This window comes from Echeneis naucrates, chromosome 3, assembly GCF_900963305.1.
Source record: "Echeneis naucrates chromosome 3, fEcheNa1.1, whole genome shotgun sequence".
Classification (NCBI taxonomy): Eukaryota; Metazoa; Chordata; class Actinopteri; order Carangiformes; family Echeneidae; genus Echeneis; species Echeneis naucrates.
Genome location: NC_042513.1, coordinates 25,070,935 through 25,098,192, shown reverse-complemented (window position 1 = coordinate 25,098,192; position 27,258 = coordinate 25,070,935). Strand labels below are relative to the sequence as shown.

At 42.3% G+C, this 27,258-nt stretch overlaps 1 protein-coding gene across 5 annotated transcripts in view; it reads right to left on the bottom strand.

Annotated features, from left to right (window-relative positions):
• The window catches only part of chd9 (chromodomain helicase DNA binding protein 9), a 60,952-nt gene that overhangs the window by 13,141 nt on the left and 20,553 nt on the right, over positions 1–27,258 (bottom strand). For all 5 annotated transcript variants that reach the window (XM_029499155.1, XM_029499156.1, XM_029499157.1 and 2 more), the window contains 17 exons: positions 25,826–26,235; positions 13,820–13,928; positions 12,298–12,444; positions 11,888–11,956; positions 11,715–11,770; positions 11,064–11,181; positions 10,644–10,730; positions 10,228–10,365; positions 9,743–9,864; positions 8,579–8,822; positions 5,856–6,032; positions 5,514–5,657; positions 4,282–4,537; positions 3,945–4,155; positions 1,756–1,951; positions 1,261–1,443; positions 48–233 (listed from right to left, as the gene is read on the bottom strand). In XM_029499155.1, coding sequence (XP_029355015.1) covers positions 48–233; positions 1,261–1,443; positions 1,756–1,951; positions 3,945–4,155; positions 4,282–4,537; positions 5,514–5,657; positions 5,856–6,032; positions 8,579–8,822; positions 9,743–9,864; positions 10,228–10,365; positions 10,644–10,730; positions 11,064–11,181; positions 11,715–11,770; positions 11,888–11,956; positions 12,298–12,444; positions 13,820–13,928; positions 25,826–26,235 — 2,853 coding nt within the window. The remainder of the gene's footprint in view (positions 1–47; positions 234–1,260; positions 1,444–1,755; positions 1,952–3,944; positions 4,156–4,281; positions 4,538–5,513; positions 5,658–5,855; positions 6,033–8,578; positions 8,823–9,742; positions 9,865–10,227; positions 10,366–10,643; positions 10,731–11,063; positions 11,182–11,714; positions 11,771–11,887; positions 11,957–12,297; positions 12,445–13,819; positions 13,929–25,825; positions 26,236–27,258) is intronic.

Sequence of the window (27,258 nt, the reverse complement as noted above, 5' to 3'; positions counted from 1 at the left end):
ACTAAGGTCTTAGTGAGCACATTTATTGTGTTATTCATTTTATTCACCTTAGCAAAGGTGGAGCCTCGTCCCTCAGACTCAATGGTGATGGTCTTTGTCCTGCGCTGGAGGATCTGATCTATGTCCTCCTCACAGAATTTGGCCCCTTCGTCTTCCTCGTCCATGATGGCCCCATAGGCACCACGTCGCAGCAAATCCTCAATCTCCTTCTTCGACAGCTGCTGCTGCACCGCCTGGGACGTGAGGCGAGACAAAGGCACACAGTTGAGGTGAAGACCTCATATCAAACTAATAATGTTTGAATATTTTATGATATTAAAACAGAACGGTTTTGAACATAATGCAACATGCTGTGTGACGCAAACAAACAAAGGCCTACAAAGCTTTAGTGGTAACACACAGGTACCTAATCATTAATCCATAAGATACACGCAGCCATGTATCTCAGCCCAGCAGCCGTTTATTATGCAAATATGACCAGATGTGGAAGCATGCTAATAGCTCATCCTCCATATAGTTTAGATAATTCTCAGAGGACAGCAACCACAGCTTAACATCCACCTACACACTTCATACACGGGTGACACACTCCCCCGAAAAGAGATTAGGCTCTAATAGGATTGGGTACTCTTCAAGTGGAAATTTAAAAAGTGACTCCCAAGTTTTTTTGGGTTTCACCAGCCTGGTCTCTCTGCTTGGCATCCTGTTTTTGTTGTGCCGTCTGCTAGTGTTCATCTGATGTCATTCAGGACTGAGGATATCAGAATTGTTGGCTTTTATTTGGTTGGAAAGACATTTTGAATGAATAATACATCATTTTTTTTCTTTTACGTTTCTAACTTCATATATTCACTTTGCAGGAAGCTTTGAGCTAGTGAGTGAAAGACACGGTCTACTTTTCACAGCAACTGTTCAATATTTAAACTGGAGCTTCCATAGTCCAGGTGCAACAAAAAGAAGAAAACATTGATCACAAAACGCACCTCATAATAAAAAAAAAAAAAAAAAAAAAAAAAAAATTGTAAATGATTATCCCAAAGCCACACCAGGCATTTCCTATTTCCTGCTTGTTTCTATAATAATCTGATGATAGGATAATTGTCATGTCCAGTGAGATCAGCTTGTGAAATTGACTATATTCATTGCAAGCACTGTCTGAAAATAAACATCTTTTTCAAAAGCCTCATTATTTTAAACTATCATTTGTGATTAAATCAATGATTTTTTTCCCCAAATGATTTGGACAATTCTCAAACTTACCCCTCCCCCGGTGCCTCCTCCCAGGCTGTTATCTCTACCACTCATGCTCTGCAGTACTGCTTTGTCCAGGCCCAGCTTGAGACTGGCGCGATCAAACATCTCCCTCTCATACGAGTTCCGGGTGATCAGACGATACACCTTCACTGCCTTGTTCTGACCGATCCGATGGCAGCGAGCCTGGGCCTGTGACGGACGGAGAGAATGTATTTAATTTACTGATAATACAGGCTGCAATCAAATAACACCTGCTGTTAAGTTATTACTAAAACGATAAAAAGTCAGCTGGAATTATATAAATTTTTCTTTTTATCCGTAATTGGGCGCAGACTGAAGCACTTTCTGTGGTGATGAGTCTTGTTGGCAGGTGTTGACATCAGCAGATGTCGGAAAAGAAGACTAACTATTATAGCGCACCAAAATCTCGTATGCACGTTGGCATAAAACCACAGCAGTGACGAGCATTTACCCTCAAGTGAGAGTGTGTGTTTGTTGTACCTGCAGGTCATTCTGCGGGTTCCAGTCAGAGTCGAAGATGATGCAGGTGTCTGCTGCTGTGAGGTTGATTCCCAGGCCGCCGGCTCTTGTACACAGAAGGAAAACGAAGCGATCTGAATCGGGCTTACTGAAGCGGTCGATGGCAGCCTGCCGCAGATTCCCACGAACACGACCGTCTATCCGCTCGTACAAGTACCTGCAAAAATGAAATTACTCATGTACATCCCAAGACACCAGCTGCTGTGTATTTAAAATGACACCTTTCTCAGTTTCTGTGAACTTCATCAGGCGGATTAAGCTTTCAATAATAATATTTTATGTTAGAATTCAAAAGCAGCCTTTAAATTCACCAGAAAACTCCTGTTACTTTCCTTGCCTTCTACACCTGGGGCACAGCATCTTCAATGATTAAAATTGTTCTTATAAGACCGTGTTATCCTCTTTCATCCCCGTGTCCATTCTCACCCCCTCCCACAGTCCGACCCCACGTCCTCCCCAGCGGAAATCCAGCTCCTCTCACAAGAAACCTCACAGAAACTCAGAGTTGTCTAATGTGGTGGAGCCCTGAGGGCTTCTGTAACCTGCTGCTGAACCCTGTCTGAGGTTTGTGCTGCACAGCGCCTCACATGTTTACAATAGTTAAGGGTTTTCTCTTGCCGCTGGTGGGAAGCCAGAAGGAAGCAAGATAGAGAGAAAAAGAAGCAGAAAAGAAGGCATGAGAGTATGGAAAGGACAATGAAGTGAAATGATGAAGTGACCTGAGAATAAACATAATGACAGATGAAAACAAGATACCAGAAGTCCTAATTCCCTAAAAAAATCCAAGCCCATTGAAAACACTTGGTTGTAAAACCGTCCCTGTGAACGACGCTGAATGTTCTCAAGACGCAAATGAATGAAATTACATAATTAAAATATTTTAATGGAACTTCTGGGCATTACCCAAGACACTGGTGACAGACATAACCAGACACAGAGAGAAAGGCGCGGTGACGGCATTAAATTACTAAATTGGGTTGTAGATGGTATCTTTATGGCCATGTGAAAGCCCAGCTGCCTTTTCGCTCACCCCAATTCGGATCTGAAAAATCAATCCTTTTGCTCAGAAGTAGGAGAGACACACATTCTGTCATTATTAGACTTTTTTTCATTTGTTTTGACGACCATTTGAACAGTTAAACTGAGACGACTTCACGGAACGGAGGTGTCAGCTGCACTAAAACAGCATGTTCATCAGATCTAAAAAGATTCGGCACTATGTTTTCATAGATTTGGCCAAATTGACTGATTCTGTTTGGACATATCGTGAAAATGGTTGTAAAAGATGAGAAAAGAAAATTTCCCCCCCGGCTTCCCGACAGCTCCTTATGAGACGATTTCCAGCAGGTCAGGTGACACTTAAAACCCCCTGCAGTGATGAGCGTGAATGTTAATTAAAAGCCTTCCTGTATTGTGTACATATACTGCATGTCTGCATGTTACAGTATTTATGGCCTTCTGAAAACCCTGAACAGGATAATGGATTTAGAAAATGGATTGATGGATCAATGACTGTATGTGCTGTTTCTGACTCATTTGTTGCGATAAATCACGGGGCTCCATTCCTCCTTGCTAATGCCTCTGCCGACAGCTCTCACCGACCACTGGCTGTCCAGTATCGCAAGCTTGAGGCGGACCATTATATAAACCGAGGTGCGTCGTTATGTGCCATTTGTAGCCGTTAAATTTTTCAGATGATCTTTCACAACGTGTACCAAATCCTGTCTGTGATTCGGTTTTCTTTGAACCACAAAGAATCCGCTAAAGCAGGAGAGGAAGAGTGAATTTCTATTTTTGAGCACCAGCACTTAGCTAACAATGAAAAGTGTCATAAGAAGAATAAGGAAAAAAAAAAAAAAAAAACTACAAAAAAACTACATCTGTTATAAAGCTTATGCACAAGCTGAGTTTCCCTCCTACATACATGTGACAGAAGGCAGCAGATATTCCTCACATTTAGTGAACAGTGTTACTCCTGACTTTTTAAAAGTCAGCCACTTAAGTCCTTCTTGTGTTTTATGTGATGCACGTTCATATCACCAGATTAATTTTTCTTTCTGACCTTTTCTTTCCTGCAAACCGTAACATTTAAAAAAGACTGGCATAATTTTCCGGACTTGTGTGACAACTGGCAAATCCTTCATCGTTACCTTCTCTGAATGAGGTAGTCTTCCAAGATGTCCAGGCAGCGCACCATTTGGGAGAAGATGAGCACTTTGTGCCCTCCGGCCTTCATCTTAGGCAGCAGTTTGTCAATAAGGACCAGCTTCCCGGCAGACTGCACCATGGCCTGCAGATGGAAGTCCATGGCAGTGGGGCTATATACTTCTTTGAAGTCCTCCAGGATTTTCTCTTCTGCCCCTGACATAGCAAAAACAAGCACACATCAGGGACTACTCATGAGTTCAAAAGAGCTGAAAGATTATCCCATTGCTGAATGTTAGTACATTTAACCATGTGAACTTGTATTTAACTTTAAAAAGGCACCTTTAATGAGGTAGGGGTGGTTGCAGCACTTTCTCAGCTCCATCATGGTGTTGACCAGATTGGGCATATTTGACTGGCCGGCTCCTTTAGCCAGGAAAGAGAAGTTTTTCTCGAGGATGGCACGGTAATATTTCTTCTGAATGTTGGTGAGCTCGACCTCGATGATGGTTTCCTCTTTAGGAGCCAACTTCTTCTCCACGTCTTCCTTTAACCGGCGCAGCATCATGGGCTTCAGGATGCCCTGAAGCTTCTGCACCTGTGGACCACAAAGGTGAGGAGTTTAGGTCCACATGCTGCTCTGGGATGCTGGCGTTGAGTGTTTAGTTTAGTTTAGTTTAGTGTCGAGCCGATTTCCAAGGTTCATTGGCGAATCGTCAATAAGATTTGTAATATTCCATATCAAGGGTTACATCTTATAATGTACACAATCAGCAGCTGGTGGTAGTATTACCATCTGGGTTTTGAAGCCAGGGTTCAAACGTTTTACTTCTTACTCCAAATCATGAGTTTATTATACAGTGCCACACCAAAGCCTAGTTACGACTAGATCTCCCCATGAGCCATCTGTCCCCAACCACTGTTCTCTTTTTTTTTATTACACTCACTGGTCCTCGTCAGCTTTCATGAGTTATGTTACGTGCTGATAAAGAATCTCTTAACAGCGCCAGCGACTTCGACTATTAAAAGGATTTCACATTCACACTGGCACTAAGAGCTTCCACTTTAGCATCCAATGTTGAACTGTAGCTGTTCCAAATATTTTAGCTTTCACCACAAGCACCGTACTTGAAATGCATTTCAGCGGCCTTTTCCAGAGCATCTCTCAAGTGCAACGGGCTACAAATGAAATGCCAAACTGCAATCTGCAGAAGGAAGGCTAAGAGTTTTTTGTTTTTGTTTTTTCCTTCTCTTGAGGGATACATGTCCAACAATAAAGAGCATAATACCCCATTATCTGTTATAATTACCCGCCATATGTTGGGTGTGTGTCTGTGTGTTGTACAAAATGTCACTGTGGCCTAGTTAGAAAAAGCCTCATATCGAGAGTTCCATCTGTAACATTAGGATCTTTATATGTGAACAATGTGTGTCGGGAAACCTCCAATCAACAATTACTGAAACAGTGTTTCCCCTTAAACAACGGTGAATGTTCAGGTAATAAACATGGTTCTGCTTATATAACCGGTCTACTCCTGTCACTAGGTACGCTGCAGTGGGATCGTTTATTCTACCTGCTCCTCAGTTTTGAGGTCTCCAAACTCCTGCATGAAGGTGTTTTCTGAGGGGAAGCGAGCAGGCTCCAGGAAGTGGAGCAGGCTGAAGAGCTCCTCCACTGTGTTCTGGAGAGGCGTGCCTGTCAGCAGGACCTTGTGCTCCTAAAAGAGGCAGAACAACAGAATACTTCACTATATAAAATCCATTCTAGGCATTCCTACGTGATTAAGCTGTGTATCAAACAGAACTACAGAAAAGACAACACAAAGCTTGAATTTTCTTTTAAACTATTAAGTGAAAAATTAACTCTGTGCCAAGCTGCTGTTGGAAACGTAATTCTTGCTTGATGATTTACGTACCAGGGTCATGAGCTTAAAGCCCTCCAACAGCTTGCAGTTCTTGTTTTTGAGGCGATGGGCCTCGTCAATAATGACACAGCGCCACTCTATGGCGTTCAGTTCGGGACAGCCTCCGAGGATCATCTCAAAGGTGGTGATCACAGCCTGGAACCTGTAGGCCCCTCGTATGGGTCGCCCCTGAAGAGAAGTGGGGAGGAGACGGGGGACAAACATTATTGAGTGGGTTTATGAAGAATTTGGAAACAATAATTCAACATTCTGAGAGATGATTCGGCTTCACTGTGTTCAACATCTGGAAAAAACACAACCATGTTTGCTTGTTTAGATGATGCAGGGAATTGTGTTTTCTACGAGGATACAAAAACTGTCACACAGGGGAATACGGGGGGAGGAATGTAAACACATTCATAATTCAGGTGGAGTTATCCATCGCACCCTGGGAGATGCCCCTCTTTCCTGCTGACATTAGAAACCTACTAATTTGCAGCTTTGTGCTGTTGACAGCAAACGCATGGCCTACTCTATTTTTAGATTTCACACACCTCCTGGGTGGGAGGCAATCTACAGTACAAGCAGGACTTGAGCGTGTACCCGCCAGTGAGTCTTTATGTTGTTTATTTGTTTGTTTTTCTGTCTGGGGAGCCTTTGCTTCACCACGCCTCATCATTTGTATCTATTGCCTTGACAACAGTCCTCCAGGGATGCTCAGTTATCCAGTAACCTCCTCCCACAGCCAGCCAGCCAACAGACTGCTGTGGAGGAGCGTCTCTCTCTGATATGCCTGAGCAGCACTGACAGAGAGCTCCCTTTGGGGGCTGCTATGACATCACAAGCTGCCTGGGAGACAGCCTGGTTGCGGCTCCACTCCTCCCCGCCCCCCACCCCCCCCCCCCCCCTCTTGCTCGCTCCCTCGCGTTAATTCCTCCTACAGTTCGTTTGAATACTAAGAGCTCCTAAGTGCCTGTTGTGACACATCACGTGGCCTGCCAACCACAGAAAGCCCCTGCTCAAGGCTCACTAGCTGCCTACTAGCCTACTTATCGTCAGGCATCTGCCCTTCTCTGAATCTTGTTATATGCTACATTAATATTATGAACTGCTTGAACCATGACGTTGCAGCCGGATTTCCACATTTGATCTGTTTTCTTTAACATTACGTGACTGATGATTTTGAAGCGTGACGGAATCAATCAATGCATTTTTCTTTTCTCCAAATCTGAGCAATGATTGTCAAAATTTTGCATCAACACAACTTGCATCGCAACTTTTGAGTCGTCCCACTGGTTTCACTGATTTTAACTGGTGCCTACTTTCCTCTTCCTTCAGGTGAGGTTTGGCTCCGAAAACACTGCGGTGAGTAAGTCTGTTACATTAGCCCCAGTGAGTCCCGGCGCATCTGGGCTTTGCCTTACACACGATAATCACATTCTTCCTGGCTTTTCGATATCCGACTGCCTTTTGTTGTATGCAGGCGTCCTGTTTTGAAACATATCATTAGATTACTCACAGGACTTCATGCTGCTGACACAGTACTGCTGTTTTTGCAAAAAGCACTGTGATTATTTTAATCGAAGTGAATCACAGCTATTCACTCACAAAAAAATGTAAGCACACCGATTTTGCTTTCTGCTCAACTGTATTTAGGAAAAAGGCAAAGATGAGGTAAGCTGGGATAAAAGAAGGTGCAGGTTCGGCCATGGAGACACAAACGCCAAAACAACCACTGAGGTGATCATACACAGAACGCATAACATGCAGCAGCACCACTGTCTCTACATCTGTCAGATGAAAATAATATCGTGCAGAGGAATTTCTAATAATCTGCTATACTTTTGCAGCAGTCTGGGTTCTCTTATTCAAATTGCCTACAACACAAGGTCAGTCACAGGTCACTAGAGTTCATCGTCCACCTCCGGCCTGGCGAGCGCACAGCTGCTCCACTCCCATTGGCAGTAACGATAGTAACCAAGGCGACAGCAGGGCCTCTTATTGATAGCAAGTGTAGGGGAGGTTGAGTAAACATTCGGGGAAAGATGGTATCCATCGTCCTTATTGAGACAAACGTCTGGGCAGACCCTCGGCATGACAACAGATTGTGTTTATATATTAAGTATCCAAAAGAATTTTTCCACATATATGTGAGCAATATGGAATAGCCTTATTTGGGGAGATAGTTGGCAACACATGGGCTTGAGCCATGCAAAAAAAAAAAAACAAATAAATAAATAAATAAAGCCTTTCAGAGGAAAGCTTTAGATATGGGAGGGCATTATATTACTTAACTGCCTGCCTCCTTGAGGGCCAATAAATATTTCTGATTAAGATATCTGACATTGCATGAAACCTCCCTCAACGGGCTTGCATGATTTAAATCACATTGTGGAAACAAACTTCACTCTTATTTAGATTTGTAAAACAAGCTCTAATTGTGGGATTGAAGCCATTAGACTGAGATTCACTTGATACAAAAAGACATCTTGAGGCAAAATCTTGCCAGTTTAACACAGGGCAGAAGCTTACTGTTGATATTGGACTGTAATTTATCCAAATTTTTCTGTCTGTGCTGGCCCCGTACTGATTCTTACGCCACCCAGGAGGCATAGATTTGTACTCATGAAATGGGAAAAGCCTCTTAGATAGTGATTTGGGTGATTACAAGCCAGAAACTGACCTTTTCTGCAATTGCATTCAAAATATCTCTGCCTCTGTTAAAGATTATTTACCTGTGCATCCCTGAAGTACATCTCATACTGATGGAGCATCTGCCTGCTGACCATGCTTCCATGGTAGACGATGACGTTAAGGTGGGTCCAAGTGCGGAACTCGCGCTCCCAGTTGGCGATGGTGGAAAGCGGAGCAATAATGAGGTATGGCCCTTTGATGCCCACACGATGGATCTCCTCTAGGAATGTGATGGACTGGATGGTCTTCCCCAGTCCCATCTCGTCTGCCAAGATGCAGTTCCGTCTGTCAGGGGAACGCGGCAAAATTTAGAGCAGAAGTAGCGGACATAGAACTGGGGTGGAATTGGGAAAAAAAAACAACAACAAAAAAAAAAAAAACAACAGGCAGCAGAGGAAGCCAATTACATTTGTCTGAACACTTAAAGATCACATCCCTGGTGTGCAGAGGTTGTTTATGTGGTGGGATAAAGAAAACACAGTGGTGAAGATGAGAAAATAGATGAAGAGGAAAGGGAGGAAAAATAGTGGGGAGGGGGGGAGTCCCGTGATACTAAAAGAATAAACAGAAAACAAAAGAGGAGAAAAAGGACATCATCAGCAGTAATAACAGAGAAAACCGATGAGATACAGCATAATGGCAAATGTAACTCTGCTGCGTGGTGCACTCCGGCAAACCATTTATTCAGCTGTCCAGTGGGTGGGGGTATTATGTCTTGATGCTAATTGCAACGTGCAGATATTCCCACCGGCCTCTTAAACAGCTCTCTACTTTTGATGAATCTTTCTGTGTGGGCATACACAAACTGCTGCATGCTCACACATAACAAAGCCAATTCCCAGGGTTAATGCAAGATGTGCTTCGCAGTGTTTCATGGGCAAAGAAAACCAACTGTTGCTGCAGCAGCGTGCAACCTAGCAGGAAATTTTACTCTTTGTGCAGGCCGAAGCAAATAACACGAAAGCAGCCAAATGACAGCTTCATTATCTGCGATCCCCACGCACAGAAAACATTAATCTTGAATTACAACATGCTTTTGTACACTCTCTGAATCAATACTTTCCCTGTAGTATTGTACCTTTGTGGGATTACTGAAACTTTGTGATTTATGATCTTTTGACAGAATGATTAAAAACAGCAACAAGCCCTGATCAAATTTACGGTGATTCACTCCAGACTATGTATATACAGAGACTATAACCAACCTGTTGTACCAGTTGAAGAGGAGCCAGTTGACTCCCTCAAGCTGGTAGTCCCTGAGGCTGTTGCCATTCCTGTATTCCCTCGACTGCTCCCTCTTCTTCCACAGATTGGCTGGGGGCCGCTCCTATGAGACAGATATATATACGGAAGGGTTAAAATGTGTATTCCATTTGAGGACATTTCCAAGGAATTAAATTATTATGCTCTCCATAATCAGATGCATGACTAAGGAAATACACAAGAGAGATAAATGGATACATACTGCTCTTGAAATGACAGACAGCAGGTGTTTAATGCATTAGTGTGGCCTATTTTAGGCAGGTGTGATTTTAATGTATTTTATTTATTTTATTTTATTTTTGCCCAAAAGAGGAAATCACTTATTAGCACTTCAAAGTTCCAACACCAAATATCCAAACAATGTGAGAGCAATGGAAAAAAATGGGAGGACAGTGAGAGTGGAGGAATGTGGGTGGGCATGGCTTACCACCCTGTGCGAGTCTGGCTTGGCTGCCTGCAGCTGCTCAAACTCTTCAATCTTGCTCTGATCTACGTCGTCCTTCAATTCCCAGGTGCTGTCCTCGTAAGGCAGAGAGCACCACTTCACCAGGTAGTACACCACCTCCTGCAGGAGGCAGAGAAGAATGAATGCTTGAAAGGACTAGAGTGAGGTCAAGCTCCACTTTTATAATATTAACAAAGGCTGTGAGCAAGCCCATTAGGATGGCCTTGGGCACTTCTGAGATACAAAGACATAGCTAGGATTGCTAGCGGAGAATACCTTGAAAGGAGCGAAACCACAAAAAACTGAAAAAGTAAAACATGTTCAAGCCTGCAGACACAAATAAGCACACGTACGCTGCTCACAGATACGATTACCAATTGAAAGAAGATTCACTTTACCTCTCCTGTATCTTTGTCCTCACAATATGACACCTCCAGCACTCTGTCTACCTCTACATAGTCAGGGTTAAAGGGATCCTCTTCCATCTGAGAGACAGAGAGAGAGAGGGAGAGAAAAAAGGGAGAATAAACCTGAGTGCCCACTCACCATCTGGAATCTGCGACAAACGTCACTACTGTAATCAACCGAGTCAATAAAACAGATTCAAATATATGCACACAGATGTGCCTCCCCAGCAAAATAAAATACTAGATATATCTTCATCCACATTTAATATTTACATACAAGCACACACACTTGTTAGGAGACACCATATTGTGAAAACAGGGTTCACACGCGCCTACTCATACCCAATACCGAAACACTGGAACAGACACAGGGAATATATAATACATCCGCAAGCAGTCACAAAGCCTTACATCTGCGAAGAAGAGTGCCCTCTGTGCTTGTTTCATCTTGAAGCGTTTGATCTTCTGCTGAATTCTCTTGTCCTTCTCCAGCTGTTGCTCTGTGGCCCACTCACAATGTAGGTAGGAGCTGAAGCGCACAAACAAAAGCAAAAACACACAGTGAGAGCTGGGCGAGAGAGCCCGAAAAACACTTTCTAAACAGCAATTTGGGCCGACCACTGAGATCAGCAGGTGTGATCGCACGTTTGCGGATGTGGTAGCATGTGCTGGCTTTCACTGACAAACTTTTATTTCAGAAATATGACTCCTCAGTCCTTGAGGTCTGGAAAATTTCAAACTGGGAACTCAGATTTCCATCTTTTACATCACTCGGCTGAAACTTTAATGGGTGCAATCTGGGTGAAGACTGATGATCTGTCGTGTGAAAAGAAATAATTTCTGTTTTAAGATGTGGTGCTAAAACCTGTGGTTCATGAATAGTAACTTGGACTGATAATTTGGCATGAAAAAGAGCTAGAATTTTTAGATTTTTGCTTTAAGGTTGTTTTTTTTCCCCCTTTGAGAGGTAGGTGGAATGGCATCACACCAGGAAAAGCCTGTATTAGCTGATCACAGCTGTTACGGTTTATGATGTAAGTCTACAATGCTAACTCCACTTACTAGTTTTTGTATTTTACGAAAAACTCTTCCACTTCTACCGCAACTCCCGGAGAAACCTATGGAGGGGATTAAAATAACAGACAAATTAGAGATAAACTTCAAACGTGCCAGAATCTCTTAGATTAATTAAAAACCAGGAAAATGAAAATAAGATTAAATCAAATAATTTTTACCTCCTTCTTAATGATACGAGAGGACATGATTTTATCAACAACAGCAGCATCCTCTTCACTGGGATTCTCCTAAATATTTAGTGGACATCAAATATTTAGGGTTAGGATGTGTTCATAGCCTGTTAAAGCCAATGGACAATGTGGTTTGAAAAAAAAAAAAGTGTAAATAATACAACAATGCTCTGTACACGGCTGCTTCTTAGGTGTCTTAGAGCTTTTTCATGTCTATATCGATGTATCATCTACGAGGATCTAGCATGAAAGGTTTGAAAATTGTAAGAGAAATTATTTTGCCTGCCTTCATGATAATCCCCTGCTAATTTCTCTGTCGTTGCATCTAAATTATTAAAAATGAGCTGCTTCTTCCTTCTTCTTCAGCATACGAGAAAGTTTCAGGCGGAAATGCTTACAACAAAGAGCTGAAGAGCGGGCTCCTTGGATGCTGCCGTGTTGGTTTTCTTGGTTTTCACAATAACCTTGACTTCCTCATCGGACAACCTGGCCTCCAGTTCCTCAGCGTACTTCTTTCTCTTCACCTGTCGATTGGATCTCCTCTTCTAGAGAAGGAAAAAAAAAAAAAAGAATGGGTAGATAAATTACGAAAAAAAAAAACAAAAACAAAACAAAAGCTGATCTGGATCGGTTCATGCATGAAAAATAAGTTTTAGTCAGTTAATGTTTAGGGTGAAAGGCTCATCATCCTGTCTAGGCGACAGCGTATGCTCACTTGGACCAATACCAAGAGGAACAGTAAGGAGGAAAAACAAGCGGTTTAAAATCCAGCTTCTGTTCCTTCCTGTCAAGTCTTTATAATTATCATATGCGTGGGCTGCTGTATCCTGCATCAATACACAAGCCCCTCCTAATGATAATATGTAGTTAATTAGGAATAAATGCCACTGAGCCAAAGTTAATTAGGTGTGGAGTATAATATCCCCATGGAGATATACACTCACATCCCCAAATTCAAGCTGACCAGAAGCTGGGAAGTCAAACCTGCCACACGCCACAAGAACAGGGCCGAATCCCCTGAGGAGGCTATGCTTCTTTTCTAGCCGTCGGCCACGCTACTTTGACTTCTTCCTCGGGATCATCCTAAATGAGTTATCAACAGACTGTTTTAATTAAGGCCAGGGGCACCATTTAACAAGGGTAATTATATCATGGGCGGTAGTCCGCATAGGACGCACAAAGGAGAGAGAGAGAGAGAGAGAGAGAAAGGTGGTGGGACGAAGGCAGATATTTTCTTAGAATAAATATAAATCAGAATTTTTTGTCAATGTAGAAAAGAACAAGAAATCTATGTCAGTTTCAGTTCCTTTCAAATTAAAACAATGAGTAATTAAAAACACCATCCAATTCAACATGTCAGAAGTGATATCTATATATTAGGTTGTGTGAACACGGCCGTATCAAGGTGTTGCTGTTGCCGCTTTGGCCCAGATAATGCCTTTCTGCTGTCAGGCGTCTCCGCAGACAGAGATAAGAATATGTATCTGCGAGAGCCACCTACTGCACAACCTGTACAAAGACCCCACCGAGTCAGGCCTCGCTGTCTCTTAGTAAAGCTGCGAATCATTCTTCAGAGCTCAGCAGCGGTGTGAACAGTCAGGTCGAGGACACTTTACGCACCGCCTTGTGTTAGAATTGTAACAGAAGCAGAGCTCGTTGTTGCCTTTATTTTCTTTCAGCAGCTGCCTGACACCACAAACAATAGCAGCACAGGTGAATAATGTGGTGAGTTAAAAGCCCCAGTGCTCATCTAAAAAAAATCCTGCACTATCTCACAGTTTAGCGTTTTAATAATGATTTGATAGAGCGAAATTAAATACGATGCTCCCAAGCACCACAACCCAGTTACAATTATAGCAACTCGCAAAATGTGTTTTTATGCGTGTGTGTGCGTGCATGCGTGCTTGTCCTCAATCTTACAGAGTCATCATCTTTGGGAGCATGTCGTGGGGGAGGATCGTCGTCAGACTCCTCCTCTGAAGACTCTGGCTTTCGCTTTTTCTTCTTGCCAATCTTGATGACGATTTTCCTGAAGAAGGCAGAAAAAAAAAAAACAAAAAAAAAAAAAACAAAACCCATGAAGCTCAGACTAATGAAAATGTCTTCCGGCACATAGATTGTTTATGGCTTTGTTGACTGCCTGAAACATACAACACAAAAGTACATGGTGAACACCTGCACAGACAGAGGTAGTCTGGAATTTCAGAAATGCAGATACCGCATGTCTATACGTTCTGTAAGAAAACCAGGATCGTTTAAAAAAAATATATATCTTGAATCCAGGCGAGATGTGATCATGCAGTTGCTGTACAGTAATATTTTTGCTTCAGTTGTTGTCAGTATCATGAGCACAAAAACAAATATCTTTTGAACAGATTTTTTGTGGGTGTCTTTAATGGATAATGGAGAGTGTCATCATAGAGACATTACAATAATGCACAGACAGATCATAGCAGACTTAGATTGACCAAAAAAAAAAAAAAAAGACATCCAAAACCATTTGTCCATTTGGTTGCACAGACTGTAACCCCCCTGCAGGATGGAGTGGAAAAAAAAACATTCATAGATAAACCTCTGCTGCACTGCAGTCCATAAACAACAGTTCATTTGTAGCAGTAACCTAAATTCTGTGAAAATGCCTTTCTGTATAGCTGTCAGCATGTGGTTTTTAACCCTTACATGCAACAACAGCAGTGGAAGGATTGTAAGAAATCCTTACATGTATTAACATGCTTACAATTGGGAACTGCCCGAGTTTATCTTATGAGGGAATTCAGCGTTCTGCTAAAGCTCCCAGCTACTCTGCAGATTCAGACCAACATCATTTAGTTGTAGTTTGGCAAATATTTCTCCTTTCACCACCAATGCTAGCCTGTGAGTGTTGAAATTCTCGGCAGAGCCTAATGGACTGTCGTACCAGGACAGACTGCTGAGATGTTATGATATTAGGAGCGCAGATGGAAGCGGATTTCACAATGAACAGACACAAGCTTCTAATTTTCACCAGTGCATCGTACTCCAGCTCCCTTTTCTCTCTTTCACACATAGTCGCATATTATTTCTGTGACCTTCTCCCGTATATTCTCTCACCACATATGCACACACTTCCTATCTTGCGCCTCTCCATGTGTATTATCTCTTGGAAGCCACAGGCGTCAAATCTCTGCCTCGGTGCGATGTTAATGGGAAAATATGAATGTGCTAAAAAACACTGCTATTAAGCAGACATACAACTGCATCTTCCCCTCTCTTTTTCTCTTCAGCATGCTTACATATACAAATCCACCCCCACCTTCCCACAAAGGCAAACATACCCTGTGCTCCGAACACATACAATCACAGGCTTCTTCAGACAGAGCGGCGTATGAGCTCGTACGTCTCCACTGAGGAGGACGTCTCTGTGGGCTTGTTCTTATGAGATTACATTAAAGACTCATAAAGCACGTGGGGGGAAAAAAAAATAGATTCCCTAGCTAGAAATACCTTGTCCTGTCAGCCTGACAGGGAGTCAGCTCTCTCAACACTGTGTGGGCCCACAAGGCAGGAGGTCAGGACAACATGCAGGTAAACAAATCAACCGTGGAAAACATTGCTCGTTTGATTTATTTATTTTTTTTCCCCAAACAACAGTTTCCACCTTCTGATTTCATCCTGGTTGATGTGCTTTATTAACTGGCACATTCAGACGTACACAGATAGTGACAGAGGGAGACGTGTGACTGAGATGTTCTTCCCGTTTTCATCTTATAACTCTTCTTACTTTGAGGAGATAAGAGAAGAATAACCACTGAACCCCTCACAATGTTCGGGGAAACTTCTTGCATTTTGTCTGATTCAGCACGATGATACAACAAAAATAAAATATTTTTAAATCCAGCTTTAGTCCAACTTGAGGACTTCTTTCAACTCAGTTAGTGTAGATTAAAGTGTCAATTTCTCCCACCTAAGCTGTTATAGATGACACCAGACACCCACACCCACACACCCCCACCCCCCCACACACACACACACACACACACACACACACACACACACACACACACACACACACCATGTATACATACGAAAAATCCATTACCATTTTCAGAATATAACTGGGGCTCAGGAGAAATGACATTAAGTGCTTCGGTAAACCAGGTACAAAAAGGCCTCTACATGTTTTATTGCTTTGTCACCAGTTCCCACTTTAGCAGCAGCACTTGGCCAACACAGCAATGTCAATTCTCGCTACAATGTAGTTTCCATTAGCAGAGGAGGAAAAAGTGGGGTGGGGGAAATATAGCAAGCCAGCAGCTGAGCGATAATCTGTATTAGACACATTCAGGACTCAAATGTTCGTACACACACCTATTGTGTTATCTGACAGCAGGTTCTCCGAGCAGCAGCACTGAGCCGGAGAGCTGTCCTCCTGGTGTCCCTGCCCCCTCTGGATGATATTACATTTCACAAATCCTCCTGACAATGACACTTAATGGTTGCCATGCAACGTGTCCGGGGCAGTGTGTTTGACGATGTAGGCGGCGATGTTCACGGTGACATCACTTCCTGTGAAAAACAACACCCGTCGCACATCCGTCGTCCCGGTAAATGGCAGAGGAATGCGCCAAAATCGGAGTGATACGATGAAGGAAAGCAATAATTAAGCAGCTGTGACACCCAGGGAAATGGAGAAAATTATTAGAGAGCAGCTGAGTCGGACCAAACACAATGTTCTCCCTCAACCAAACAGAAAGCTGGCTGGGATACAGGCCTTGCTGAACAACAGTGTCACATCACCAGGCAGCAGCTCAGCAGCTAACAGCAAGTAACAGGGCTAAAGCATCTCTCTTATCCCCATATGGGAAAACCTGAACTGTGAAACGAGATACTTGAGGGCTGTGAAATCATCAATTGAGCCAGCACAGACAGAGAATATTGATGGTGAGGTGGCTCTCTGGCTATTGCCAACGACTGCTACTGGAGTTTGCTAGAACAACGTGGCATAGTTAAAGCTTAATATGATTAAAAGGATATACCCCTCTCTCTCTCTCTCTCTCTCACTCTCTCTCTCTCACGCAAACACACACACACAAAAACATACAAAGCCTAAGCCACATCTTAGGGATGGTTACAGCCTGTTCCACCCTGCTGTCGCTGATACACAGGACCACCCAGGGGTTTAGTTACAGCAGTGAGAACACACACACACACTCACTTCCCCACAAGTTAAAATATATTAGCTCTAATAACAGGGAGGGAAACGCAGGCTTTCAAATCGAGTTCTTACTGAGTTTAGCTCTTCAGGGTCAGTCCCCCTGATGTGAAGAATTCAGGGCTTTAGCTCAAGCAGTATGCCAAATGCTGTAGAAATCATCCAGCAATTTGAGCACTTCAAAAAAGTGGCAAACAGTCTGGCAAAAGATGATTTGCACCAATTCTAATGTTTTGCAGTGAAAAAACTAAAATAAAAATGTGGGAGCTGCTTGGCATTACAGCATTTTCTGTAGTCCGGAAAAGGCTGCATACGTGCCGTGACACACTGAAAGAGTGACATTAAACAATCTGAAATCTTGTTTGTATAAGTTGAAGTAGTCAACTGTTTCAGTTTTACTCTCTGGGGAACACCACACCTGCACTATGTAGAGCATTTACAGAGAAAATCTGAAGAAAGTAACACATGAAACCAGAGCTGGTATAAAAAATTACTTGTAAAATAATAATAATAAAAACAACAACAACTTAAAATCTTAACTGTTTTTTAAGCACCTTGTACACAGAGTTGATCTTGGTCTAACTGCATCCAATTTCAGGGCCTCAAATGTCATCCAATATATTTCGACAAATAAACACACAATCTACATTTTGCTGTTTAATATTTTACCTCACACAGAGCCCACTCACTACATACCCCATGCTGCCTTCTTTCAGCTTCTTATCAGGCCAGCCATTTCATCCGTGCCTGCTTTAAAACTGGTTTGGGGTACATCAAAACACATTAGTAAAAGCCAAAGCAATTGGCAGGGAGCTTTGTAAACAAGTGCCATGTAATTTTTGCTAAACCAAAAAAATACAAGAAGAATACAACTATAATCAGTAAATCCTTTGTAATTAGAGAGCAAAGCAGAGATTAAAAACAACTGCATCTTCTTCATTTCAGGAATGTGGAAATATAAATTATACAGGTCTACATGAGGAAAGAGCGAACGGATTATCCAAAAACGAAGTGACTAAAAATCATCCGTGTGTCTGAGGTTGAATTATCAATCTATCACCTATATCCCAGTGGACACAGGAAACAGTGAGACACCAGGTTATCACTTACATGGGCGACATATCATATATCTCAAAAAAAAACAAAAAAAACACTAAAATGTAAAATTACTCACCAGATATTAAATTACCCAAACTTGCCATCTTTTTGACTGAGTGGTACTAAATATCTACGAAACCACAAAATGAATGCTTTTCTATAATTAAAAGAGTAAATGACACATGGAAATTGGAGTGTTGGCAGTAATGAAGCTGTGCTTGATTTATTCAATTTGATATGAGGGGAAAAAAAAAAAAACATGTAATTTTAAAGCCCATTTGTATGTTTAAAATAAATTTCAATTTTCAGCGAAATTCCTTACGTGTCATTACTTAAGATATTTCCTCTGTAAAACATCCTGGCGCGGCATAAAATTAGCATCTTGCCTGTTGCGTCAATAAAATTTCTGTTGTCACAGTTATTACAGTAAACAGTAAACACCAATCAGCCCTCGCTCCTCCTGATGATACCAGCTCACCTTTTTCATGACTGCAGTATCTTTAACTACAGACTGCCTCAAATTGAGATGCATTTTTATGTACAAATGATCGGGCTGCTCTTAATGTTGGAGGATGATGGAGGATGAAGTGATTTATTTGCCTCCTCAGTATGATCTAACAAGGCCATCCTACAGGCATAATCTTGCATCTCTAATTAGACTACAGCTGCCCCTGATCTGACATTACAGATCGATCCCTGATGGTCGGATACCACGAGCCGTCTCCTTAGAGTGATAGGCTTACTTGGTTTCCATCCTTCCATTGTGCCAAATAACCTCCATCCCTTGTCCCCCCAGTGTTGTCCTGCCCTACTTGGCATGCCACCACTGGGAGAGAATGTGTGAGCATTTCATTTTAATAGAATCAAGACATGACAGTGCTTCGCAGGTCTAAGCTGCGGTGCGGTGCTCCGGCCATCATCACCTTTAAGTTGCTCTACCTAAGGAATTCTGATTGTGTGCGACTGAGTCATCTGCAAAACCTGTGTTAAGCCTGCAGTGTGTGTGTGTGTGTGTGTGTTTCGCATCCTGAGGGGTTTATTGAGACAGTGGTGTTGGTCCTTGTCAGGAAATCCCCGTTCTTATGAATGGAAGGCTATAATCTCAGTGCTACACAGCACACAACTGGAAACGGTAGTAACAACACTATCAAGCTTCCTTTTCAAGACATGTGCAGCACCTTGCACATGGCCACACGGGATTTCTGCTTTATTCAGCAAAGCATTGTGAAAAGAAAAAGAAAAAAAAAAAAAAAAACGGACCGGATACATATCCCCTAAAAGACACAACAACATGTACATTTACACGAATTCCAGCGCAGACATACAACACAACCGGTATTATTTATCACACGCGAGCACAACACACGTGAACATGCACATGCACACACTCAGCAAGGGATTAACTTGGAAAACACTCAATTAAAAAACAGCCTTAGCTTTCCCTATAAAAAAAAAAAAAAAAAATGAAGGAAAAGAGATTAGACAGCTAGCAGGCAAGCACTGAAATATGAACGGCTATATGCTGCAGCATATACAGTAGACTTAAACCTCCATTTTCTATCATGTAATTGATCTCACAAGCACCATTTTGTTTGATATTTTCATGCCACCCTGCTGCTTTGTACCATCAGCATATTTGGAACATGCCTCCTCGCAGGAAACAGCTTTGAGCCTTCTAGAAGAACCAAATTTATATTAGGGGGGAAAATGTAAAGGGAAGAGGGGAAAGGAGAGGAGAGGAGGGAAAAAAATAAAAGAGAGGGACCGAGCTGCACGGCGCTTTCATCTAACGATTATATGAGGTTATTTTTCAGCAGGTAGGCTGCCTCGAAAAGCTAATTCCAGCCTGCAGAGAGCTGTGATCAGCCAAGCCTGCTCTGTGAAATAAGATGGCTTTTGTTCATAAATATTTTGAGACACAACAATTTTAAATATACCAGTGCCTTTGTTTCATTTAATGAAGAAAAGTAGAAATGCCTGTGCTTTTCCTTCGTAAAAACATCTACTATGAAAAAGGCTTCTGCCAATGCAAAAATGGCCAATATCTCATAGTTTTCAACTGCAGAAAAATAATACACTATATAAATCTCAATAATGTAATAAAAGAATGCAAATATCTCACATTACAAATTACATTGGCAGTTTAACAACGAATAATTTTATCATCCCGAATTCAAAGGTTTTTATAAAAGATTTTATGCAATAACTAACTTTAATGTAATATAGCAATGGCTATTTCTGTGTAGTAGCTTTTTTTTTTTTTGCACTTGATACTAAACCACTTTAATAGCAAGAACATAAATGCATTTATCTCTGATGTGTCACACTGCCTGTCCACCTGTCACAACGCCTGGTGTATCCATATTTTAATCAGATGCTTTCATGTATGGTTCTCATCAGTCTGACAGGTTTTCCACATGACCCTTAGCTTTTCTTGCCGAGTGGATACTGGGGTAAAAGTGGTGAAGCACTGCAGAAAGCACACACTAGTAATTACGTGAAACCTAGGTAGTGATGACAGCATAGTGGTCACAGAGAAACCTAGCCTTATGTATGCACACAATTAGTATAATAGTGTTATCTGAGGCTTAAAAACGGTCATATGCAATGGGAGTTGAGACGCACACTTAATACCAAATGCATACAAAACCTCAGGCTTTCTGAACAAAAGCTTTCACACACCCTCAACAGAGCAGAGGCTGAAGTAATGACTTTAGTGGAAGGTTAGTACCTCTGCAGCTGAGATGCATTAATAATTTATGGGGAGATCCTGGGTGGTGCATGCTTATGAACAGGACTCCTGTATGAATCTCTTGGTGGAGCTTCTTGTCATTATTTCCCCATCACCTTACATGACCAGCACAACAACTATGCCCCAAAGCGGCAGTGGGCAAACAGATTTAAGCTACATGCATGCAGCCTAGCAAACACTCTTATTGTGGTTGGCGGTTCGGCATAACAGAAGATGGACAGATATTTTTTTTTTTTTGGTCACCACTCCCAGGCATCAGTAATGATGCCACTGACACACAAGCTTTGACAGGACTCCTAATTATTACGAAAAAAAAAAATAAATAAAAAATAAATAAATAAATAAAAACGCAGCAGCTACTTTCTTTTGGAGAGCTGGTGAGCCACCATGGGACTTGTCACCATATTACACCTGTTGCAGCTAAGTCAGTGTTGTATTACAGCTAGCCTGTTTGTTCTGTTAGTCCTGCGTGCTTCCTCCTGCATGTCTTGTGCCCAAAAGTATTCAGGGCCAGATATAGATATGACACTGTCTGAAGTTATGGGTTTGTACTGTGCCTTTCTTTCAAAGTTGACAATTTATTATATACACAACGATATGCTTAATTTAAGTTATGTTTTATGATAGTAGCTGTTTAAATTAAATTTTTTGTTTTTTAAGAGCAGGAGTATAATCAGGTCATCTGGTGATCGGGCTGGTATGCAAGTGTTTATGTTTGTGGTTTTTCTGTTTACATTACAATGTCATGAGCCCGTGACTGATCATGGTCTGACTTATCATGAATCAGAGCCCAGACCTGCCCGGCTGCTTTATGCTAAGTTCTTTCTAGATAATTCTGGCCCTGAATTTACACAAACACACTGAAATTGCAGAGATCAGAGGCTAATCAGAGTTCACCCAGTGCTGACAAAACAGGCTCTTGATAGCTATTTGTGCAGACCTGATCTGAGAGACTGTCGGGGAGTCCAAATCCAGAAGTGTGAAAAAAGTGTTGTGACCCAGTTGTGACTGGCAATGAGCGCAGCGATGAGCTACAGCTAATGAGAGCACAAGACACAGGGAGAGGGGAAACCCGGGGGAGGAGTTGTACAACATCAATCCCCGCAGCCCATTTATCCCAGCCCATTCTCTCACCCATATTCTGTTCCTCAGTAAAAGAGCTTTAGTGAGAGCAACTTAAAAATTCGCAATAAAACCTGTCTTGTGTGCAGAACCACACCACGTTCTGCATCACCTCTGTGAGCAGCATGACTATGACGGTCATGTGGTGTGTTACAAATATCGTTCTTCTTTAAAGATCATTATAAATCTAAATTGTTATAACTGGTAACTTGCAGCATAACATATTAAAAGGGAAATGGACATTTTATTCCATTTTAGCGGAATGTGTTTTCCACATCATCAGGGTCAGCAAGAGTCAAAACAATGGCGCTTATTAAAACCTCAATCACCAACTACAGCTCATTAGAAAATATGCACCAATTGTTTGCTCTTTATTGTGTAGTTTCTTATTAGTAGAAAAGTAAAAGCTCCATTAGCATACGCCAGCTATGAATCTTCACACCTCAGAGGAAACGTTCACACACTCCCACAAGCTTCTTGTTGCATGCGGACAGAACTATAGGTCATTGCCACATCAGAGCAGAGGGGGCCTATATGTCTGAACTTCTTTTCCTCAATCAAAACAAAAATGATTTAGCATCTCAAATGTAGAAGCGATGAAAATTACAATCGCGCCATTCAGGCTCGACAAAACGGGATCTTTGGATAATTTTTGGACAAAATCTGCTGTATTCGGGGTAACAAACTAGTCTGATTGGACTTGTGCTCATTGGTGATAATGTGGACAGCGTGTATTTGATGACTTTGACTCCTTTTTGTTCAGCGCAGACTCCTAATGATGTTGAACTAATAGCCAAGGCGAAAATTGGGGCTACTAATTGAGCTCTAAAATTCTTGGCCTCTATAGACGAAGAGCATTCGACCGTGCTGACAAGCTTTAAGTAAACAAAAAGAAAATAATAAAACAACGCTTTCAAACGAACAGACCATTCCTTGGCTTGTGTACAAACTTCTGCACGATTGTTCAACTCCAGACGCTTTAAAATGGCTGCAACGAACAGTGCAATTAGTGTTATATAAGGATACCTGAAACAATATGAGGCATCTATACTGCATGGATCCTGCTCTGATGCTTTTTCTGCATGTAGGCCAAGTATGATTACACTGAAAAAAATGGGTTACACAGCTCATTACCTCATAACAACAAAGACCGTTATCAGTGACACATTTGAATGACGGACGGCAGACAACTTGTCAAGTGCCCTTCATGATTAACAAACCTTAGACCGCATTCGATTAAATGCTGATGGTTTCATCAAGTGTCTCCACGGATACGAGGCGGTTACGAAGAAAAAGGGATCTGGGTCTGCAACGACTAACCAAACCAGAGTTAAGTTTCCTGATTTCAAAAGTGTTATGTGATGAAATGGATCTTTAATTTTGTGATTCAAACCGAGCTTGTTCAGTGATGCCTCCACATCAACGATCCTTCAGTGGCGCAAACGGCTGAGAGGCCTGACTTATTGCGAACGTCACAGAGAAAATATATCCAGCTCGAGCCTGAAAGCTGCTGGGACTGTATCACCATGACGGATGCGTCCTAAATCTCTCCTAAACATCTGCTGTGCCACAACTTTCTCATTATCATTCACACACACAAACGCACCAACCAAAAGCCATTTTTTGACAGAGCTTTTCTCCCTCTGCCCAGCTCATCTAATTATTAATCAACACAGCTGCCAGCCAGATAGCATTGTTGACCATTATCAGTCACTCTCACACTAGGTCTCAAAAATACGGGTGTCCTCGGTGATAATTTAAAACTAAAACCGCACCGATACCAAGTTAGTTTGTTTCCTTCCTGTCTTTTCACTCAGTTACACAATCATTCATTCAATATCTTAACATTCCCCATTTTCCTTCAGGTCGCTTTGGCACACCGGTGCGGCACACCTCGCACATCTGCACCAGCTGATATTTCAATAGCCTGCGTTGGGGCGTGGCTTCTACAGCTGCACACTGCGTGAAGCCGTTAAAACAGGGGGATGGGAGGCAGATTACAGTATCTATACATCAGCACTACTTCACTGAATATACTAAGCAGTACTGTCTCACATGTAAATGCAGCCTTTGTTTGCTCCTCCCGTATCTATGCTGATGACAGAGCCCGGTTTATTGTTATGGCATGCAGTAAATTCGGCTGAACTTTGAGCTTCCATCTTGGCAACCAGAGGCACAAAATGTACGCTAGTAAAAATGGCACCAGGAAAGTCCAACAAAACGAGCAGGCTAAATCTGTGAAATATTTTACAGTTTGAAGGGAAGTCCAAGTCAAGTGCAGAGATCAGGCGGTTTGATTTAAATATGCCTGTTTAAGATGAGCATCCTCCTAACAATATTATCTTCATTATTAAGTGATCGACCTGAGTCTCATCTCAAACTCAATGGGCTCCAATTTAAAGTGTTAATATGATTACGTTTTCGGTTTTATTTTATTTGTACTTTTTTCCTCCCTCAATCAGAGCAGACCACTGTGTTAACACAGCACATCTGAAAATCTTGTTCTGCCAGCGCTTCGTGACATTTATTCGTTTGCCCCAGGTTATGCACATAAATCAGAAAAAGACTACGTCTGCCTACTTCTGAATTCAGATGTATTTGATAACTGTTGTGTAACTACTGTGAAACCAATACTTTTAAAAAAGGAGAGTAGCTGAAGCTTACACAAAAGGTCTCTGAATTTCGTTCATTTACATGTTCATGACATCATAGCGTCACATTTGCCTGCTGTCAGCTGTTTTCAATCCTTTATCTGCTGCTCTCAATCACATTTATAACATTTTAATGCAGTTCTCATTCACTTTTTTTTCCTGTTGCTGTTTTAGGACAACTGAACAAGTATGAAACAGTAAGCGAAGCACGGCTCATTAAGACTACATGATAACCCGCAGTCACTTCAAAGCCATTTCTAAACTAGCGCTAAAAATTCTGATTTCACAACTGCAATGGCTCCCCAAAGAGATAGTCAGAAGCAGCAGAATATCTTTCTTATATTTTGCTTCTCACACACAGCAGACTGCCAGACAACTAGCTGCTGCTCGGCCGCTCAGCCACTCACTGAGCAGAGCAGATCCAAAAGGAGGTTTGCCTCCAACTCACAAGGCAAAGCTGTCAACTCTCTTTTATGGAAAGCAGCTAAGAAGTTAACTGAAAATGAAAACAGCAAGCCATTTTATAATTCAGTAGTGAATAAACAGTGGTGAAAATACCAAAGTGATCAGCTGATTTCCACAAAGTAGTTCTAACTGTCGTGGGTTAGGTTGCCCCTTTCAGTGCTTGTGTGGGTTTCCCCCCCACCGTCCAAAGACATCATGTTTGGGTTAACTGGTGACTCTAAATTGTCTGAGTGTGAGTGGTTGTTGGGCTCTGTCTGTCTTTGTGTGTTGACCCTGTGATGGACTGGAGACCTGTCCAGGCTGACCCCGCCCTTACCCAGAGCGAGCTTGGATTGGCAACAGCAACCCGGAAACGGATAAGCGGTAGAAGATGAACGAATTAACTTTACTGGTTACAGCTTCTCAAATACAAGAAGTGGCACGAATTTTATGTTGAATTGAATACTTCAATATTTTTGGCCATTTAGGTAATGACGATAACACATTAGTCTTCAGGAACCTGCAATGCGCACATGTGCTGCAGTATTTCTGATGCGAACTGAACTAAAAGTATTCCGATCAAAGTCCTTTTACTGGATTATTTTTTAACAGCTGATAGTGCGTTTCAGAAATGCAGAGAGAAATAACAAAAGGTTGTGAATACATACCCAATCTTGGGCTTCTGCTTGGGCTTGGAGGTGGGTACAATGCAGGCTTTCCTACCAGCCTTCTCTTTGGACCGTGCTTTGGTTTTCCCTTTGTGCTCGCGGTCACGGTGGGTCTTGTACTGTGAGGAAGAGCTGGGGAAGCTTTCAGGGCTCATCACCCGGGGAATGTTCTTCTCCCCACGCTGCCGGGCCTTTGCAATAGCCTCTGATATTATCCTGTTGGCCTTCTCTTGCTTGTCCTGCGGAGTTGACTCCATCTGATGATGCGTCCTCCGCGGCGTCCTCTTCTCCGACGAGGAGCTGGATGAGGACGAAGAAGACGAGGAAGAGGAGGAGGACGATGAGCTGCTCTTCACTTGGGGACTGAGGACACGCACTTGGCTACCGGGACCATTAGCGTTCTTTCGAGGCTACGGAGCAAGAAATGAAAAATTTATTTAGAATTCATCCTGTTTTAGGTCATTACCTTTGACACCACAAACTCTAGGTAGCTGTGGCAGCAATGGAAAATATAAGATAAATTCGACCTTTACAGGACAATTTATGCTGATCGTAGTTAAACTTTGGCAAGGAAAAAGAGAAGCAAAACAAGATGATCACATTATAGTACATAATAAAATCAGGTGCAAGTCTTCAGGAATGTAACCAACATACATTTCTCCACCTGTAGGTGTGCTGCATGAACATCTGTTCATGTTGTGTTATGATGTTAGAATAAATAGCCATGGATGACATGCCTTTAATTCATAGCAGCTGTGACATATGAAGAAATTACAATGTTGTACAGTTCAGACAGCATGTGATGAAACAAGCAAATGTTAGAAAAATGTTAGAAATCAAATCTGAAAGGTGATCTTAAAAGAAGGACATTTTCAATCACTAATATACTGCGATGTGACCGCTGCAGCTATCACACACTCATTCAGAAAAACACAACCCCGTGGAGGCCGTGAGAACTACTCAGACAGCAGAGCTTGTTGATGTCCCCATCTCAGATGCCAGAAGTGGGGAGTGGACCTGTCTCACTCTGCACGGCGCTCGCTTCAACCCTCAGCCTTCCTTTCTAAAAAGACGCTCGCTGTGAGAAAGGTCAGGGTTTCCTCGCAGAATTCATTTCATTCGGGGGGGGGGGGGGGGGGGGGGAGAGGGACTGTGAAACCATGTGGCAGGAAAGCTCTCTGATCTGAGCCCGATACAACCAAATTCTCTGAGGTGGAGCGGGTTATTCAAAGGTAAGGTAAACACTGGCTCAGTGTGGCAGGTCACAGTGAGCCTTGCAGACATAAATAATCCAGCCTGGCTGATACATGATAATATGTGAATAATAGATGGCGTGACTGCGGTTAGGCCTACACAAGTGCCTTGTGGTGGGCCTTCAGCCCAGCGGAGAGGGAACCCATAAATGGATGACCTAATCTAAAAATGTGTTGCGT